Source organism: Antennarius striatus, chromosome 2, assembly GCF_040054535.1.
Source record: "Antennarius striatus isolate MH-2024 chromosome 2, ASM4005453v1, whole genome shotgun sequence".
Lineage (NCBI taxonomy): Eukaryota > Metazoa > Chordata > Actinopteri > Lophiiformes > Antennariidae > Antennarius > Antennarius striatus.
Genome location: NC_090777.1, coordinates 28,445,001 through 28,463,890, shown reverse-complemented (window position 1 = coordinate 28,463,890; position 18,890 = coordinate 28,445,001). Strand labels below are relative to the sequence as shown.

General features: G+C 45.6%; 1 protein-coding gene across 3 annotated transcripts in view; it reads right to left on the bottom strand.

The window, feature by feature from the left end:
- Nucleotides 1–529: 529 nt before the first annotated feature.
- The window catches only part of zbtb46 (zinc finger and BTB domain containing 46), a 64,218-nt gene continuing 45,857 nt past the window's right edge, over nt 530–18,890 (bottom strand). The window contains exons 4-9 of one of the 3 annotated variants that reach the window (XM_068330015.1): nt 15,728–16,009; nt 10,243–10,583; nt 8,705–8,747; nt 8,478–8,603; nt 4,934–5,109; nt 530–4,836 (exon numbers count right to left, since the gene is read on the bottom strand). In XM_068330015.1, coding sequence (XP_068186116.1) covers nt 4,396–4,836; nt 4,934–5,109; nt 8,478–8,603; nt 8,705–8,747; nt 10,243–10,583; nt 15,728–16,009 — 1,409 coding nt within the window. In that variant the 3' untranslated portion in view covers nt 530–4,395. Of the gene's footprint in view, nt 4,837–4,933; nt 5,110–5,999; nt 8,604–8,704; nt 8,748–10,242; nt 10,584–15,727; nt 16,010–18,890 lie in introns of those variants that run through there. The other 2 variants (XM_068329997.1, XM_068330006.1) reach the window with 2 other exon arrangements.

The window sequence follows — 18,890 nt, the reverse complement described above, 5'->3', positions numbered from 1 at the left end:
GTGGATAAATGGATATAATAGATCATGTGTCAAACTCAAGGCCCGGGGGCCAAATGTGGCCCGCAACATCGTTTTATGGGGCCCGCGAGAGCATAAAAGGTCTAAAAATAAATAGGTTTAAAAAAAAAAAAATTAAGTCTATTTTAACTTTGAGAAAAAACAAAGTTAATGTCTTAACTTGTGTTTGCTATTTTTCTTTATTTACTTGAATAGTTTGACACTTGATCGATTGAGCTCTGTGGGTTTAATAACCTGAAAAATTATGAGGATTTAAGTTACAACTAAAATGTTTGTAACTTGAATAAGTAATAAATTCAGAGTTATTTAACATCAAAGATTAGCTACTTTTTTTTTTTTTTACATTAAGTTACATTTGTAATTTACATGAGTCTGACACCCCTGTAAGAGATTTTTACAATGAAACATCTGAAGGGGGAAGTGACAAAATAAGTAGACAAATTTCTTTGGATTGTCTGCCCCCTTGTGGACAGTGAGGTTTTCATGACAAATGGCACAGCACACACGTCGATCACTTCTTTACAGCAGCAGTTTCAAAATTTATTGAGATTGATTGGTTTTTGCAAATAATAGTCAAGCTAATTCTTCCACTAAACATGAAGTTAGAATGAGGCTCGCGTGGCCGACGGGCCGGCCCCAACATCAAAACAGGAGGCTCATGGTTGGCTGTAAAAATGTTTTCTGATCAGTACTGTCAACCAAAAAATAAAAATAAAAAAATGCTTGCACAAGAGCACTTAAATCTGCCCAAAATCAAAACAGGTGTAAAAACAGGACAGGGTTTTGTTTTGTTTTTTTTGATTATTTAACACATTTTGTTACAAACACAGGTTTATGATAAATATCAATATAAAGTCAGTATCATATTGAACAATATTCCCAATTAAAATTAACAAACCTCAAGTGTCAAGTGCGACCTTTGACAAACTAAAGACCGTCTGAAACTTGAGAGAAAATAAATAATATAGAATAATATAAATTCATATATATGAAGGTATACACACATCACTCTTAGTAGAAGAACAAAATCCAAAGTAAAAAGCGCCAACCTTGAAATATAGTATAATATAGATATACGCATATCTATGGCTTCATGATTTGCACGTGTGAATCAAGCTATACAGGCTAAATGAGGATTGCAATTTGTACACGTTAAAGAATACCCATATTCATCTGCAATAGAGCAAACAGTTCCAGTTTTGCATCATGTGGAATGAGACAATTGTGTGCAGATGCCGAAGACGTCGCTTTGGTATGACAAAATGAGTACAGGCATGCAATTAAGACCACAGAATCAGGGCACGAAAGGTCATCAACACACGGTGGGAAGGAAATCACCCCATCATGATTTGTCTCCAAAGAATTTTGCAACTCTAATCTGACCAGTCACATTTTTAGTAATCTCTATCCATCGACGCAGACGTGTACTCATCTCTCAGACACAAACACTCTCACAAGCGCACGGGTGAAATGTTATTGAGGCACATATTGAGGGGTTGATGGCAGACGTTTTCCTGAAGTACAACCCGGTATGAGGAAGAAAAACATACAGTACAGGTCGTGAGAAGAGCGCAGGGAGTCAAACATACATCCAGATGTCTCTTAGTGACCAAAACAGCACCACAAGACAGATTTGTCACCGATTGTGGGCTCCTTCCACTCCCACCATAGACATTCATAAAAATCCTAACCCCACTATCTTTTTTTTTCCACCCCCCAAATATAATTTTGATGAATGGATCGAACAAAAAAGGCAATAAATAATACAAATAAAGTCGTTGCCAGACAAAGAAAGCATCACCTTTTGTTTCTCGGGGTGAGGGGTAAAAAGGAATCCATGGCACCGGGAGCAGAGAGGCCTGTTGTGTGCAACCTGCACTGGCAACTAAATGTTTCCCAGAGTAACTTCTGCAGTGCTCACTTTCCCTTTATGTAAATGAACTATAGCCGAGCCAGTAGAAAAAAACACCGGCAGGTAGAAATACAGCATGTGGACTCAAACACTCGACTGTCTAATATGAGCGTTTTGTCTGCATATCTGCATTCCTTCTTGATTGTGTGTCATGCAAGGCGTGAGACAGTAGAAGCTAGAAAAAACCAAAAAAAAATTAGAAAAATCAGATTGATTTTTAAGACACAGTCTCCTAAATCTTAGCCGGTCCTTTCACACAGCCCTTCATATTCACAATAATACCATAACATGTGCACTTTTTTTTTTTTTTCAAACTGTGACAAATAGTTGACAGGTTCATAAAAATTAAAAACAACCCAACAACAAAACTGTTAACCACAACGATAATAAATCCAAAAAAGCACCTGCACACACGGACTGTGAAACAAAAGCACTTCATTTATACAAGGTACGAGATTGTTTTTGGTTCGATATTCATCAATTAGTGTACATTAGTGATGCAAAAAGCGTGTGCTCAATATATGTTTCAATCAATATCTAACAGAGAAGTTTGACAGTGAAGTTGTTATTCCCCTCTGTAAAAAAGCAAATACGACAGAAAAAGCGTAAACTGGCACAATAAAAGGTTGATAAAAGCCCCATGGCTTGCTGTCCACAACAAGGCAAAGTATAAAAGCTTTTTCTTATACAAGATATAAAATATCAAAAAAAAAAAACCACAATAAAGCTTAGCCTCCAGCAATTAATAATAATTAATAATAGTAACATCAACAACAGTAATATAAGTTCTGATAATCATCATAATCAGACATCATCGGCCTCACTTGAATGGTCAAGAACACGCAAATTATTATAAGAAATCAATAGACTTTTTTTGGACACTGGACACGCAAACATTTTTGCATACAAAACAACCCATCCTGTCCTACCCAACACACACACACACACACACACACACACACACACACACACACACACACACACACACACACACACAAAGAGAAAGAGGTGAGAATGACAAAAAAAAAACAAAACAGGATTCCACAAACAGTATTTCCAATAAATAACTATCAACCAAAACAAATCAATATTACACCATTTTTACGAAATATCAAACTCTGAATTTAAAAAAAAACAAAACAGTTTTGATCCTCTTCTTTCAACCTCACAAATCCAAAAAAAAACATCACCGATAAAGAAAGAGAAACCATGGAAAGAGTCTGCATATTTTTGTATTGAGAAAACTGGATTTACGTGACTAACCGAGACACAAACGGAAAAATGAAGCAAAACAAAAAACCAAAAATAAAACTGATACCAAACAAAGGCGGCTTCTCCTTCGGTGTGAGAGACGTGTCTCTCAGGTCCTGTCGTCACGACCTCCGGAGACGACGAGAGAGAGGCAGAAAGAGTGAAGAGTATAGGTCGAGTGTCTCCTGTGTGCTCGTGTTGATTCGACAGGAAAGCATCTCTCTCCGTCTCTCTCCGTCTCTAACGCCCCTTTTAAAATCCCCCCCCCCCCGAAAAAACTTATATGTACATTAGTCAAACCTCCAGTATTTGTTGGAATGGGCTGATAGAAAGTGGTAGTAAACTCAGAAGAAGAGACTAAGGAGCCCACTGAAAGGCAAAGGCTATATAAACAGCAAAATCTGCGCAAATATTCAGTGATTTCTATGTCGCAGTAACAGTCAAGAGGACATAAAGTATATCCTTAAAGGTAGGTGCGGTCACCGAGTTGTTTAGGTAAGTAAAGATCAGATCAAAAAATGTAAACCACGGGTTCAGGGCTTTGATACGAGTCAGTTGTCGTTAAAGTGCAAGTCTGTGGCAGTAGGACTCTGCATCAACGGTGTGCCATCGGGCTGCCCGCTCCGTCTTTGCAATAGATTTAGACTCTCCCTTCACTTGGAGACACTTAAACAGCTGAGATGGGACCTAGACGCTCTTCCCTCCCTTCGCTGTCTTGGTTTCCACGGTGATTGTGATGGCAAACGTTACAAAGAGAGAGAGAGGGGGTGGGCAGTCTAGCATGGGCCGTGTCCTCGGCAGCGTTCTGGTGGATTCCTGTTGTGACAAAAATTAGGAAACTTCTGGACTCTGGCCTGAACCCTCATGGAAAAAGAAACGTAAAGACAACTGCATCAGAAGTAAAGGAGGTAAGCAGGGAAAAGCCTCGAGCCGTCTCTGGACCGCTCCTCTTCTACTACGGCAGTCAAGGTTGAGAATAGTTGAGAAGAGTGTATGTGTGTGAGTGTGTGAGTGTGTGTGTGTGTGCGTTTTGAGTGTGTTTACTCATAATGGTTGTGGATCATTGTCACGCTTCGCCCCGCATAGCATTTCCATTCAAAGGAAGGCCTGCCCAACAGGCGGACCAATGGGTAAAGAGAGCAGAGGTTTCCCGCCGGAGAGAGAGATCGCCAAAGATCTTCAAGGAGAGGTCGACTTGATCGGCCCGACTGATTCTAGGAGATCCAGGCGAAGTCCCGTTCGCTCCCGTTCTGCTGCTCGCCCTCCTGCGCCGAGGAGTCGCTCTCCTCCTTCTCGTTGTCCAGCGCTGCGTGCGCCTCAGTAGTCATCCTCGAGTTCTTCCACTTCCCCGCCTCCTCCTCCCCTTCCCCCATCATCTCCCCGTCCGCTTCCGCCATCATCTCCTCCTCGCCCTCTCCGTCGCCGTCGCACTCCGCCTGATCGTCATGGAAGCGGTCTCCGGGATACAGCTCCTCCTCCGGGGAGATGTCTCCCCCTGCTTCCCCGTTGTGGTCCAGAAGCGCCGCCATGCCCCGCCCCGAGCAGTCGGCGCAGACGCCGTGACGACGGGACCCGTGTTTGATTCCGACGCTGGCTGCCGACATGAACACCCGGCTGCACACTTTACACACGTATTTCTTGTCTTTGCTGTGGACCTGTTGGATGGAAACAAGTCATTTCTAAGTGGTCATTTCAGTTTCAGGGGTAATTTGCTGCTCCCTACTGGTGATACTGAACAACAGCAGCACTCACCAGCGTGTGCCTCTTCATGTGCTCCCTTCTGGTGAACTTTTTGCCACATATTTCACAGGGGTAGGGCCTCTCACCGGTGTGGGAGCGCATGTGCCGCTTCAGGATGCACTGGTGCATAGCAGAGAAACTGCAATAGGGGCACTTGAACTTTTTACGGATCACGGTGAAGTCATTTACTGTAGAAACAAAAAGAAGGGAGGTGAAGAAGAAGGGGGAGGAGATTAGTATTGAACCACGCTGGTTTAAATAAACAGACATGTCACTTTTTCAGTTATTACATTTAATTAGCGGCATCGGTCTAGAAATGTAGCATCAACTCCCATGGCCACCCCGATACCAGTCAAAGCTACAGTTGCCCTGGCAACAGCTCTTCCTTCCATACTAAAGCAATAAAGGCAAAGAGATTCTATAAACACGACACAACAGTCAGTCTGCCTTAGTTGCTCTAGGAGGTCCTTGCTACGGGCAGCAAAGACACGGAAAGACAAACACAGACAAAAAGGAGGAGGCTAAAGTCTGGGAAATAACACACACAAAGGGATGCTTCAGCAAAAAACGATGAGACCATGTCTCCAGTCTGGTGATCCAATTATCTCCAAGTCTAGATTTAAATGGTAGCTAAGCCAGGTGAAGGACATCCAAGTAAACAGACTGTTGTGTACGTGTGTGTGTGTGTGTGTGTGTGTGTGTTTTGGCTGCACAAGCGTGTGTGTGTGTGAGAAACTACACAGATGGACAAGATCGGGATTGGATTCTAGATTTACGATCAGATCAACACAAGACACACAAATCTATTGTACGTTTGGGTGGGAGGGGTTGGTTTTTTTAAGGATGGGGGGGGGGTTATTGAACACAAAGTTTAGGTGACATCATAATTACCTTCATCTGTAAAATCGACTTCTGCTCTGATTCAAACAGAAAAACACACACACACACATCAAGCGCACACATCAGAGCGTCGTATTCAACGACGGCAAGAAAATGCAAAGACAAACAAAAGGAATGCTGGGATTGTGTGAGTTTGCCCGTGACACACAGGTGAAATAAAAAAATACACCAAAGGTTTTCATATTTTTTCCCATCACGGTTTAATGAGAGCATTAAAAACTACAAGCAAAATGTCATTCTGCGTAGAAAAGTACATATCTGTGGACAGTCCAATTCAGCAGTAAAATTCAGGCTCTAGAATGAAATCTCTTGATATTTATACATACGCAAACACATATTTATACACAGAAAATTCAAAAATGCCCCTCCAGCGCCATACAGCGTCTGGCTCTCAGTCGGTTTCCGTTACTTCCTGACTTCTCCGAACCTGCCAGAGTGTTCTACCTGAGAAATTGGATTTTGTATTAGAAGGGATTTGGCGTTTTGGTGCTTCCCCTCTGTGTGTGTGTGTGTGTGTGTGTGTGTGTGTGTGTGTGTGTGTGTGTGTGTGTGTACAACAGCATGGGGATGCATCCCCACTAGACAGCATCTCTTCTTTTACTGAGCTCAGAGAAATTACAATTATATGGGAGTGACCCTGGGATATTGCAGAGAAATCACAGGATGTCTTCCATTTGGGCATAGTATTCACAGTATGGGTGTGTGTAATAAACCTTTATTACTGGGCTCTAGTGAGAAAAAGTCTTGGTTTATAGTTGCCAGGTTTTGGCAGACATTGGTGTGAATTTACACGAGCTGCAATTTTGAAACCGACGCTGATGCCGATTCCAAAAAAAACACCCTCCACCTAACGCCATCTCCCGTTTTCCCCCCACTCGTCTCCCTTGTTCCCGTTTTCTACCTTGCACTCACAAACTGTGCCATTATGCATCCGAAACAGCAACAGCGCTATCTTGTTGAACAGGCATCTGCCCCCCCCCCCGCCCTTCGCCACCCCCCCACTTCCTCTTCAGAGAGGTCAGGGTTTAAGGAGGAGGCCGGAGCCGTAAAGGACCAATTACAGTCCGGCTCCATCCCCCGGCTCAGCACCCAGAAGACTTAAACGTTATGACCAGAGAGAGAAAATGACACCACCCAACCCCCCATCTGAGCTGCAACTGGTCTATTGTTTTAGCTCTTTGTGTGGTTGGGAACAGCCCCTCCATCTGCACTCGTGTGACGGCATCGACTGAAGGTAATCATGTCAGGATGACGAGGACCAGCTTCTACCTGTCCAACGCGCGTTTAAGCAAAGATTTTTTAATCTTTTGAACTGCAGTTTATTAAAAACCAAGTGCCATATGTTGCTCTGATAAATAAGGATTCGTGTTACTTTTAATATTTATTGTGGTGAGCTGCCACTAGTAGAATAAACACTGTCATCTGACTGGTTTTAATTGTGCTCTGGTGCTGCAGTTCCACCAACTTCCTGCAGGTGGTGCAGTTGTGTGAGGAGAGAGTTCAGGTTGGTGTGAAAAGCTTTGCTGGTATGAACCCAGTGTCTTCATGGTTGTGATGAAGGAGGGGTGGACACCAAGATAAAGATCTTTGCCTAAAAAGGAAAGAAGAATTCAGTCACGCCGGCGACAGACGAGGGCTTGTAGGTGTGTGTGTGTGTGTGTGTGTGTGTGCAAAAGATGCCTCTGATCCACCGCAAAGCAACGCAACTGAAAGTCATCCACCTGTTCAAGGGAGTCCTACCACTGACAAACCTCACTTCTTCTTTTTTGTTGTTTAAACAACTTGCATAGCGATTGTGCACTACTGACACGTAAATCTATTTTGAAGCATGTTAAAAATAAATCCAGCGACGGATTTTAACATGCTTTAAAAAAAACCAAAAACTGTCACTAACTGTTCTCGATCACGTCAACAGAAATGTATTTAAATCGAAGTCTTTCCCTTCTTAGTGCAACGCTCACACATTTTTTGTTTTTGGCATGAATGTGTGTAAATAAGCCTGCGGCGACATTTAATCATCAGTTCTCTACATTGATGCTGACATTACGACCGTCAGCTTGAATGTCTTGAGTAAACCTCCACAGCGAATCTATAACGCCGTCCTGAGACGCCTCCATCCCGGCCACGCCTCCCAGCATCGACGCCGCCGCCGCCCCCACCTGGCAGCACACTTTAACGTGCGTGGCCAGGTTCTTCTGCGTGCTGAACGCCTTGGCGCAGGCGGGACAGGTGTGTCCTCTCTCTCTGGAGTGAACGGAGGACAGGTGCCGGTGCAGATCGGTGCGGTCCCTGAAGTGTTTCAGGCAGTAGACGCACTGCATCAGCTTCTTCTTGAAGTGGATGGTCTTCTCGTGTCGGTCGGCGTTGGATTTGAGGGTAAAACTGGCGGGGCATTGGGAGCAGAAGTAGCGGGCCGGCACCGAATCGGTTGCCCCGGGGCGGAAGAGAGATTGGAGGTGAAGCGGTTGCGATTGCGGGTGGTGATGGGCGGGCTGGTTGGGGGGAACCTGCATGTTCGGCCAATCCAGGGAAAGCGCCATCAGAGACAGGGTGTGGCGGTACTCGTGTTCCCTGAGATGCTCCAGGCTGGTGAACAGACGTTTGCACAAAGGGCAGGCGAAGCCCTGGGGGCACCAGGTGAACCCGGCCTCTTCGCCCGCCGCCTTCAACCTTTTAGTCCCTTTGCAAGTCGCCGACATCGACACGGGGACGGTCAAATCAGCGGCGCAGCTCTCCTCTCCCATCTGATGCCTCTCAACGGGAGAGCGGTCACCGAGCAAAGCTGAGAGAACAAGAAGAGGAGCGAGGGTGAAAAAGTGAGAAAAACCACAAAACACAAGGAGAAAGACATCCAAGACAAGCGTGTTAACGTCGAAACCGTACCTGCGTCAAATTCCTTCACATCATCTTTGTCCTTATCGCCCCCCTGTAAGCAATAAAATACAAACTGTTACGCTTTCACACACGTTTAAGAACGGCGTGTATGGGCTATTGTCTTTTGCATGCAGGTGAGACAAGCTGTGAAGACAATCTCTTTTTTCTATTTCTATTTCTTTTTTTTTTCCCCCACAGATGTGAGAAACATGGAGAAACAAACATAAAAATAGAAGAAGAAAAAAAAAAAACAGACGACAGATCAGGATGATTTAAGGACGCGGATGAATTGTTAAAAAAAAGAAAAGATCGGGAAAAGCAAACAACAGGAAAGCATCTTGTAAATAGCTGACAGTTCCTGGAGACTACAAGACACAGAATAAGCAGTTAGGTTGATCTACAGTCGTCATAATATCTGCCTGCCGTTCGTGTTATTCCCCCCCCCCACCCCGGGGTGCACAAAAGGTGCACCAAACACCTGTCGCCTCCGTTTCCTCCCATCTAAACTTTCCTCCATCCGCTCTCCATCATGCTCCTGCCATTCCTTCACCCCCACCCATTTACTTGGCCCTTACTCTCCTCCTCCTCCTCCTCCTCCTCCTCTCTAAGAACAGAACACCATGCACCGGGCAAACAGATGGCTTGTCCGTAGAGATAGGGAGGCTTGTTGGGAGGCAGGTCCATTGAAATCAAATGCTGCTCCTTAAATGCTCACCAGAATACACACACACACACACACACACACACACACACGGATTGGCACAAAAACTCACATCCGCACATGCCATGCTCATACACACACGCCCACACACACACACACGCCCACACACACACGCCCACACATACACACACACCAAGGCAGAACAAACAATTTCCTGGGCTGCAAAGCACAAACCTCTCATTGTCTACTTGTATTGATTCTACTCAGTCTCATCTCGCTGCCTTTGCCCGTTATCTGCCATCTCTGAGAACACGCCGCCATTGTGACGAGATGTGTCATCTCTAATGTAACCACTACAAACTACATTACTGCTACTGCAAAGCAAAGACTCTTGGCTCGATGCAGGACGTCGGGTCTGGCTATATTAAAAAAGATGACATGGAAAAAAAGGGGAGATCTGAATGGAAAGAGAGAAAGAGACACAAACACAAGAAAACAGTTTTTCTCCTCTGCGTGGAAGGAAATATGCCAAATTCCTCACAGAGAAGGAGATACGGAGGGGGGGGGGGGGGGTTGAGAGATAATGCACTTGCGTGCAACAAAACTTTCCAATAATAATGATAGTAAATTCCCCCGTTAACATCTTCTCCTCGTAAAAAAACCTTCTGACCCCCCCCCCCCCACACACACACTCCCACCACTATGGCCGTCACTTTGTCTCCATCCGCTCAACACCGCCCCCTGTTTTTTTTTTTTTTTGCAGAAACAGGGCGAAGCTGCTCCTCGGATGCTCCGTCTCCTCTCGCTGCAATCTGATTGGACGAGGGAGCGCTACCCAGAGAACAGCTTCCGCCCTGGAGACGAGCCAGGCTCTCTGTGCACTTACCTCAGGCGGGGTGGAGGCCTGGGGGCTCCTGGGGGGGGCCTCTTCCACTTCCATGCCCGACCCTTGTGAGTGCAGCGAGGGTGCCCCAGCCCGCAGACCAGAAGATTCCGGGGGCCGAGGCTCGGAGGGGTGCGGTGGCGTGGGCGGAGTGGGTGAGTGGTATGATGATGATGATGATGATGGCGGTATTGTTGGTGGTTTTGGTGATGGTAGAAGATGAGGAGGAAGAAGAGGAAGAGGAGGAGGAGGAGGAGGAGAGGAGCCAGCCCCCTGTTTGTTATGAATTGTGGCCCCCGTGGCCCCTGGTCGGAGCGTGCTGAAGAAGTTGTTGGAGCGGAGCCCTGAGGAGCACAGGAAACGAGTCTCACCCACCCACTCACGTACAACTGCAACTCTGCTTAGCAGCTGGCCACCAGAACACAACGGGAGAGTGGGCAGGGGGGGCACACAGAGGCTGCCAGTGCTGCACTATCAAACACGACGGAGAGGGGGAGGAAGAAAACTCTGAAGTTTCACTTTTCCACCAGCCGAGGGGAAAGGGTTAGGACTTCTCTTCTCTCGTTTTTTCTGCTCTCCTTCTCCTTCCACCCACATGCGTGCACAGAGGCTGGCAGCATGTGTGTGTGTGTGTGTGTGTGTGTGTGTGTGTGTGTGTGTGTGTGTGTGTGTGTGTGTGTGTGTGTGTGTGTGTGTGTGAGTAAAATGCATATAAGGAGAGGGCTTGCGGATCCTCGGTAGCGTGGAGGGAGATTGTTTTGGAGAGGAGCCATCTTGCAACTCCAGTGAAGACTTTTTGTACGTGCAGGGTAAAGGACGACTACATTGACCACGATTATTTACCCGCAACAAGTTGAAGCACGCCGGATAAAGAATTTCAAATTTGTTAGAGAGCCTTAACTGTTCGCACAGAGGCGTCTCTCGGCTTCGTTAACATCAATATTTGCCTTTTTTCTTTTGGTGCATATGAATCAAAGTATAATCTGCAAGGTCAGATAAGTGTGTGTGTGTGTGTGTGTGTGTGTGTGTGTGTGTGTGTTTGTTTGCGTGTGTGTAAGTATGTGCAAGTGTGGGCAGCGTTTTGGGAAATGTCTCTGGAGTTATGCGGCGGGTCAGCCATTCATTGCCCTCCTCCCTCCCTCCGTCCGTCCCTCCATCCGTCCGACCGACTGACAGCATCACACGACCACGAGGCTCAACCGTGGACGGATTCCTGGAATGTTGAACTACCGCGCCCGGCACTCCCCACTCCCACTTACTGAGTACACACACAAATACTTGAACCCCCCCCCCCCATCCATCTCCGGCAGCGATGGGAGGAAGAACTTTAAGAGGGAAACGGAGACGGAGTAAAGAGATGAGCTACAGGTGAGCAGCTCATTAACAAACAACGTTCCGTCTGCAGACTCTGGTTAGGAAACCGTCACCGAATAATAACTTTAACTTGGTAAAAGTCAACCCGATTGGTTGATGAATTCCAACATCATTTTTATTTTTTATTTTTTTGCAATCTTGTCTCTGAGTCGTGTCTGGCAGGATTTGTAAGAATGCAAATAACAGCATGGGTAACACACCGCACGGCAACGGCAAGAAAAGAAGGGATAGAAATAAGAAAAAGTATATGAAGGTAGAGTAAATAAATTACTCAAACACACAATATCCATAGAAGGGATGCGTCCTCACATCCACCTGCTGTCAGAATGGGATGGAGACCAGAGGTGGGATCAATATTCAGATCTTCAGAGGAAGAAGAACCAATATATGAGGGTACGCTCGCTCCACTCCCAACGACTCACTCATTTAACACGATTAGAAAAGTATTAACAGCTCAATATATTTAATGCATTGGAAAAGTGAAAGTACTCCCGGCTACATTTTGATTGTGAGGCTGGTGAAATGAGTAGCACACATTTCATAGTGTCTGTTAGGTTAATCTAAAATAAACTGCAAAGCATCATGTGTCATAAACTGGGCGTATTTTCATTTATTTAAACCTTCATATTCAAAATAATTGGAAGTTATCATAATTTATATAAAAATCATAATTACTAGGGGGTGGAATAGTTGACTTTCAGATGGTGTTGAAGAATAAACATGAAATACTCAAGCAATCTCATAAATTATATTAATTAACTAGTTAGTTAGAACATGACCTAAGTTTTTAATTTTTTATCCCGGACTTTAAGATGTCTCAACAACTAAAAATGATCTTGATGCTTGAACAAAAAGCTTTTATCTTCACGAATCAGTGTGTGTGTCTGGTGTGTAGCCGCTCTGCTCTGCAGTGTGTGAGGTGACTGACGAATCGCCGACAGCGATTCATCTACAAACTTATTCGTGTGTTGGGATGATGTTCTCTGCAAGACCCCACTGCAAACGGGTCACGTCAACTACAACCTTTTTCCATAAAATACGATGGAGGGAAGAGACTTTTGAAAAAGGGCCAAAAAAAAATTGAAAAAAAAAAAGTTTATGTACAAAAAGGTCATCTTTAATGGAAATTCCTATCTAAAGACTGAAAGTTATTTCATGTCTTGTATTTTTTTTATTCTTTTTTAAAGCCACACTGTATGGTATTTTTCCCATTTACGATGAAAATTCTAAATCTGAAAAAGAAAATGTGTAACAATCACAAACAGAACTCCCTCCGGAGAGCAGCTCCGGCGGCTCAGAGAGTTAAAAACCACACGATGAGTCAATATTCAGACGGGAGGCGGCAGAGACAAAAAGTTAACAACGTCAGCCTGATCCCTGCAGTTAGAGCCTCTGTCAGGCGTGTGTGTGTGTGTGTGTGTGTGTGTGTGTGTGTGTGTGTGTGTGTGTGTGTGTGAACAGGTGCGCCGGGACGGTCCCAATCCGAATCCTAAGCTACTGTCTGGCATTGATTGTCTGGAAGCAGGTGAGGGGGGGGGGGGTAAATGGGGTCAAAGCCCAAAGATCCAAATTGGATTTTTTATTTTTTTTCATTGAACCTTTATTTATCCAGGAGGCTGATTGAAATACAAACCGGTTCCGCCAGAGTTTTTTTTGCGTTCCACGTTGTAGAGAAGGACGCAATCCGTGACCCATGCAAACGAGAGCGAGCAAAGGATTTGAATTGCACGCCCCGTTTACAAAGGTGTGGTTTGAATCTAGTTTGATTGGTAAATATAAAAGAGGGATGCCGTGGGTACACCCTGATAGTGATTCTGACTTGTGGACATGTTGGAGGTGAATGAATGAATTGAAAACACTGGATTCATACAGGAAAACGACAATTACACCCAGAAATCGAGGGAGAAGGAAGCAGAAGGCCTCCTGATCCGGGTCGGGTGACCTTCCTCTTCCTCCTCCTCCTCTACGCCCTGATCAATACTTTCCCAGGATTTTTTTAAAGCCAACATACCCATAATGCTCCACAGCTACAACTGAAAGATGGGGGGAAAGAGACAGGAGTGAGACGAATAGGAGGAGGAGCTGCAGGAGCCGGCCAAAATGGGGGAGGGAGAGAGAGAGAGGAAGGAAGAGTGTGAGGGATGAGTGTTAAGGAGGGGTGAAGGAGAAATATATATGGAGGGGAGGAAGGAGGGATGGACGATGTGAGGTGGAGTACAGGAGGGGGGGAAAAGGACAGGAAGGATGTTAAGCAGGGGTGAAGGAGAAGTAGGGAGGAGGGTGTGGGGGGGGGGGCAGGGCTGGCTGGAGGGGGGGGGGGGGAGCAGCAATCTGTCAAACCATGCAGACTTATCCTCCACCCAGTAATCTGAGGTATCGTGTTTATTTTCTGTCCTCATTTAGACAGGGACAAACCCGGGGGAGGGAAAAGAGGTTGCTGGCCATTTCGACAAGACCACCCCCCCCCACCCCCCCAACCTCTATTGTGTAGGGAATTCAAAATAAGGTTTGCCCTGACCAAAAAAACCTTTGGAGGCTCCTGCGACAGCCCCATAAAACTCATTTAACATGCATTTATTTCTACGCAGGGAGCAAATGATTATCATTCTCCGAATTTTTCAAAAAAAATCTCCTTTTTCAAAAAAAAGAGTCAAGGTTGGGTTTTACCTGTTATGTGTGACTGTGTGTGGAAAAAAAAAAAAAGCCTCTTCATCCCTTTCTGGAGCCATCCATCATGCGCTGCGACAGCATCAGATTCTCCTCTTTTTAAGCCAACAGAAACATCTAAATCCCACACACTTAACACTTGCACAAAAGGGGTGATGTGATGTGACGCGTTTCGTAGAGGACCAATGTGCAGCTGCGAATGTGTGTGTTTTTGCTCTATTCAGTCTCAAGCCAGGTCTTTTATTTTGAAGGTGAGTGTGGCTCAACTCAAAAAACGCACAACTATGCTCGGAGTTGTGCCCTTCCTTTGCTTTTCTTCCGCTCACAAAGCCAAGCAGAAACTCGGGACAAAAGATCCAATTACTAGCCAGTGAAAGCAAAAGAAACACAAAAACACAAGTTGCACACACACACACACACATACACACAAGAGTGTGCCCACGCGAACGTGGACTGCAAACACACACACACACACACACACAGAATACACTGACAGTTTAACACCCTCACTGCAGGGAGAAAAAAAAACTGACTGAACTGAGAAAAAATTGTGTTAATATCAGAAAATTAAGCACAATTATGTTGCAAATATTATTTATGCTAAAGGATGAGAGCAGGAAATGTATTTTACAACTCAAGTGGTCCAACATTTAAAAAGTAAGGATGAAGAAACATCACATATAGGCTGCAGACACGTGAACAGAATAACCTGAATACTCAAATAAAGCTCATATCTGCATGATTTATTATTTGCAATCTATTATATCTCAATCACAATCCCTGGTTCTTTGTAGGAATACAACTTTTTAAAAAATGCTATTTAATTCAGACACGCTTTTAACAGGATGCAGAGGTTTATGTGTAATGACTGAATAAAAGAAAATGGCTCTATTGTTAAGGGGAACCGTAACACAGTGAGTAAATAATATCTGAACAGTTGCTGCAGTCGTGATACTTTTGCTGCTGTGAAATAGACGTAGACCCGCCGATACAAAAGAAATTGTCACCAAAAGAAAAAGAAAAGCCAAACAAATTCTCTCACAACAGCGAGAGCGATCGAAAATGTTCTCTCACTGAGTCACAGCCGACTAGTCATCGGTGGCTTCGCCACACAAAACCCTCAACACACTCAAGTGGCACCACTCACATGCAAACACACACACACACACACACATGCTTTCAGAGTTAACCACATACATGGTCTGATGAGGGAAAATTCTTTGCAGGAGAAAAAGGGTACAATTGTCAGAAGCAGGCGCGGCCGTGTTTCACGTCTCACAGATGCTCAAATATATTCAATTATAGAGTTGGAGCAGTTTGTGTACACCTGAGTTGGAAGTAATAAGGAGGCAGGAGGCTGGCTGGGTGTGTGTGTGTGTGTGTGTGTGTGTGTGTGTGTGTGTGTGTGTGTGTGTGTGTGTGTGTGTGTTAGTAAATTGTGACTTACAAGACAGGGAGTGTCCTCCTTTGGGCAGGTACTCATACAGCAAGGGGTTATCATCTCCCATCATCTCTGCCCGCAGTGATAGCAGGCTGTTCTTACTCATCAGAGCCGCCTTCAGATTGGCTACGGACGAGATGGTCCCGCCTCCGACTCCCCTCCCGACCTCCTCTGATTCGTTGGGGCCCAGGTAGCTGGGCTCTGCGGTGAGAGCCTCTTCCTGTTTGAGGAAGAAGTCGAGACGTTCGCCGCGGCTGTCTGAGCTGTTGGGTTCGGTCACGTCTGCCCCTGGATGGAGAGAAAACGGCAGAGGAGGGGTTAGGTTCGTGTCCCATACTGACTGACACCAAAAAGTTTCACTACAGCAGGTTGATGTAGATCAGAATGCATCAAAACTTCTCCCAAACATCAGCTTTAACATCATTTGAGGGATCACACGCTCCCAAACGCGTCGCTCCACTTAATCCACTGAACTTCTTGTCGATTTAAAGATTTCAAACCGACTGCGAGACAAAACAGTTTTCATGCAACTCTCTTCTCTCGGTCGACTCATCGCTTTACTTCCAAGTGTTTTCAACTACCAACGCGTCGACCGCTCTGAATCATTCCTCTAAACTCCCCCTAACATACCTCATCATCATCATCGGCAGTCAACAACAAAAATACAGGGAGATCACAAGCAGACAGTTAGAGAGGGAGGCAGACGTAGGGTGTGTGTGTGTGTGTGTGTGTGTGTGTGTGTGTGTGTGTGTGTGTGTGTGTGTGTGTGTGTGTGTGTGTGTGTCTGGCCATCAGTGTCGCTGAAAGCCGAGCTGTCAGCGGTTGACACGCCGCTGGAGGTTCCACAGCAGATCTACCAGACTGTCAGACCACACGCTTGATGACAGCTCTGCTCAACACACACACACACACACACACACACACACGCACACACACACACACACACACACACACACACACATACACACACACACACACACACCAAGAACAGACAGAAAAACACACTTTCATAGCCTCTTAATTGACATTTAACTTGCTTCTCTGACAAAGACTTAGTTAAATATACACACGAGGAGCTGAGAAACTTTGAAAGAACGGCTCGTCTGCACCGAAAACCAACCCCAGACTGATTTTTCAGTTGCTTTAGGAGGGTGTGTCTGTAATTACGTGGGACTGTTCCGGATGCAAACCTCCCATCGTTCTACAAATCCCCCCATGCGGCGACAGTCGAATGGTTAAGTTAATGGGGGAATAAATAAAACAAAAAATTGAAGACGAGAAGAGAGAGAGGGGGGGAGAGGGGGTATACGTCGGTGTGGAGAAAGGAAGTGTGTGTGTGTGTGTGTGTGTGTGTGTGTGTGTGTGTGTGTGTGTGTGTGTGTGTGTGTGTGTGTGTGTGTGGACGAGCAGAGGAGAGGAAGAACCGAGTTGAAAACCCAATGAGAGCAAGAAGACAAAATAACCCCGTGGTCCATTTTAACTACAGTCAGGTAGTGTTAAGTGTTTCCTGTGCAGCTGAGTGCTCATCTGCTACTGGGGGGTGGGTGGGGGGGTGGGTGGGGGAGTCAAGGTGACAGAGACGGTAGTTTTTGCCTCCATGTCTGGAATACCGATGGGTATGCAGGGTGTTCTCAGCCTAGCAGGTCAATGGTGACCACTCTGTCCTCCCCTTCCTCTCTCACACACACACACACACACACACACACACACACACACACACACACACACACACACACACATACACACACACACACACACACACACACACACACACACACACACACGCATGCACAATGCCACATTTCTCATGCTCAGTTTAGATAAATGATCTGGGAGCAGATGGATGGATGCATGCTCTGTATGCACGGTTACAGATGCACAAATAGATCTTAAAGGTGTAGAGAAATGGGGGCCGTATCGGAGGGGAGGTGGAAGGAGATGAAGGGGGTGGAGGATGGGGGGGGGGTATACAGGATGTAGTGAGCGGCCATTTGAATATCAGCAGATGGAGAGAATGAGAGCGACGGAGAGAGAAAGGAGGAGTGGTGGTGTAGGCAGGGGGGTCTTGAGCTGTGGAGGAAGACACACACACACACACACACACACACACACACACACAAGCAGACACACATAAAGTTAATTAAGGAGGGGGTGTCGGGGTTGGCGCAAGGGGCACGAGGTGCAGGAATTCATTAGAGCTCTGCCCCCCTCCTTCACTGGGCAGCCCAGCAGCCACAGGAGTCAATCAATAACATGGATCTGCTGTAGGCCGACAACAAACACACACACACAAACACACACACACACACACACACACACACACACACACACACACACACACACAGGCATGCACACACACGAGGACACAAGCGTGAATGTACACATGTTTGGAGAAAAGGAGGAGGCAGATAAATGGAAGAAGAGGAGGCGAAAGAAAAGAGGGTGACCTCTGACCCCCCCATCTCCCTCCACTCATCTGTTCATTGGACGATTGAATGACCCGTGACTGCTTTTCCCAGCATCCTCCTGGACACGCGTAACCACAGATGGACACTGTCTGCCCTCCTCACAGTCGTACAGTAACAACGCTTCAGTTACACACCGCCGATCGAACGGCTGGAAAACTTTTTTTTTGCTTCGTGACTCCCTCATATTTAACGGTCACAGTATTTAAAATGTGTGCAATTAATATCTGTGCATTTGAACATTCCGCCGTGCAAAATACAGCATCAAGCTCCCTGCAGATTTATACACATTTTAGATGCGTGAGATATTAGACATTAGTATTCAGCCGACTGCAGACATGCTACAGCGCTAAATAATCAGAACATGCTACATGATCACCTTTGCATTTATGCAAGCTTTATTGGGTGGGGGGGTGGCGTATAGCTGCTGCGTTACTTAAAAACCTCCATCCTGTTCCGACAGATAAAATCATTAAAATCAGAAGCATTGGTACCTAATCCCATGCACCCAAGCTTACGGATTTCATCATACATGCGTCGGGGGGTTTTGCGTTGGGATTTTGCAGACACACATATTGTGGTTTCTTTCAAAAGGCATTAGGTTTATCTGGAGTTTTGAGGACAGAGCGGTTACATCACTCCTTTGTGCATATATGAGTGTTAATGTACTGGTTGTCAAGAGACAACCTATGAATTTCAATGGC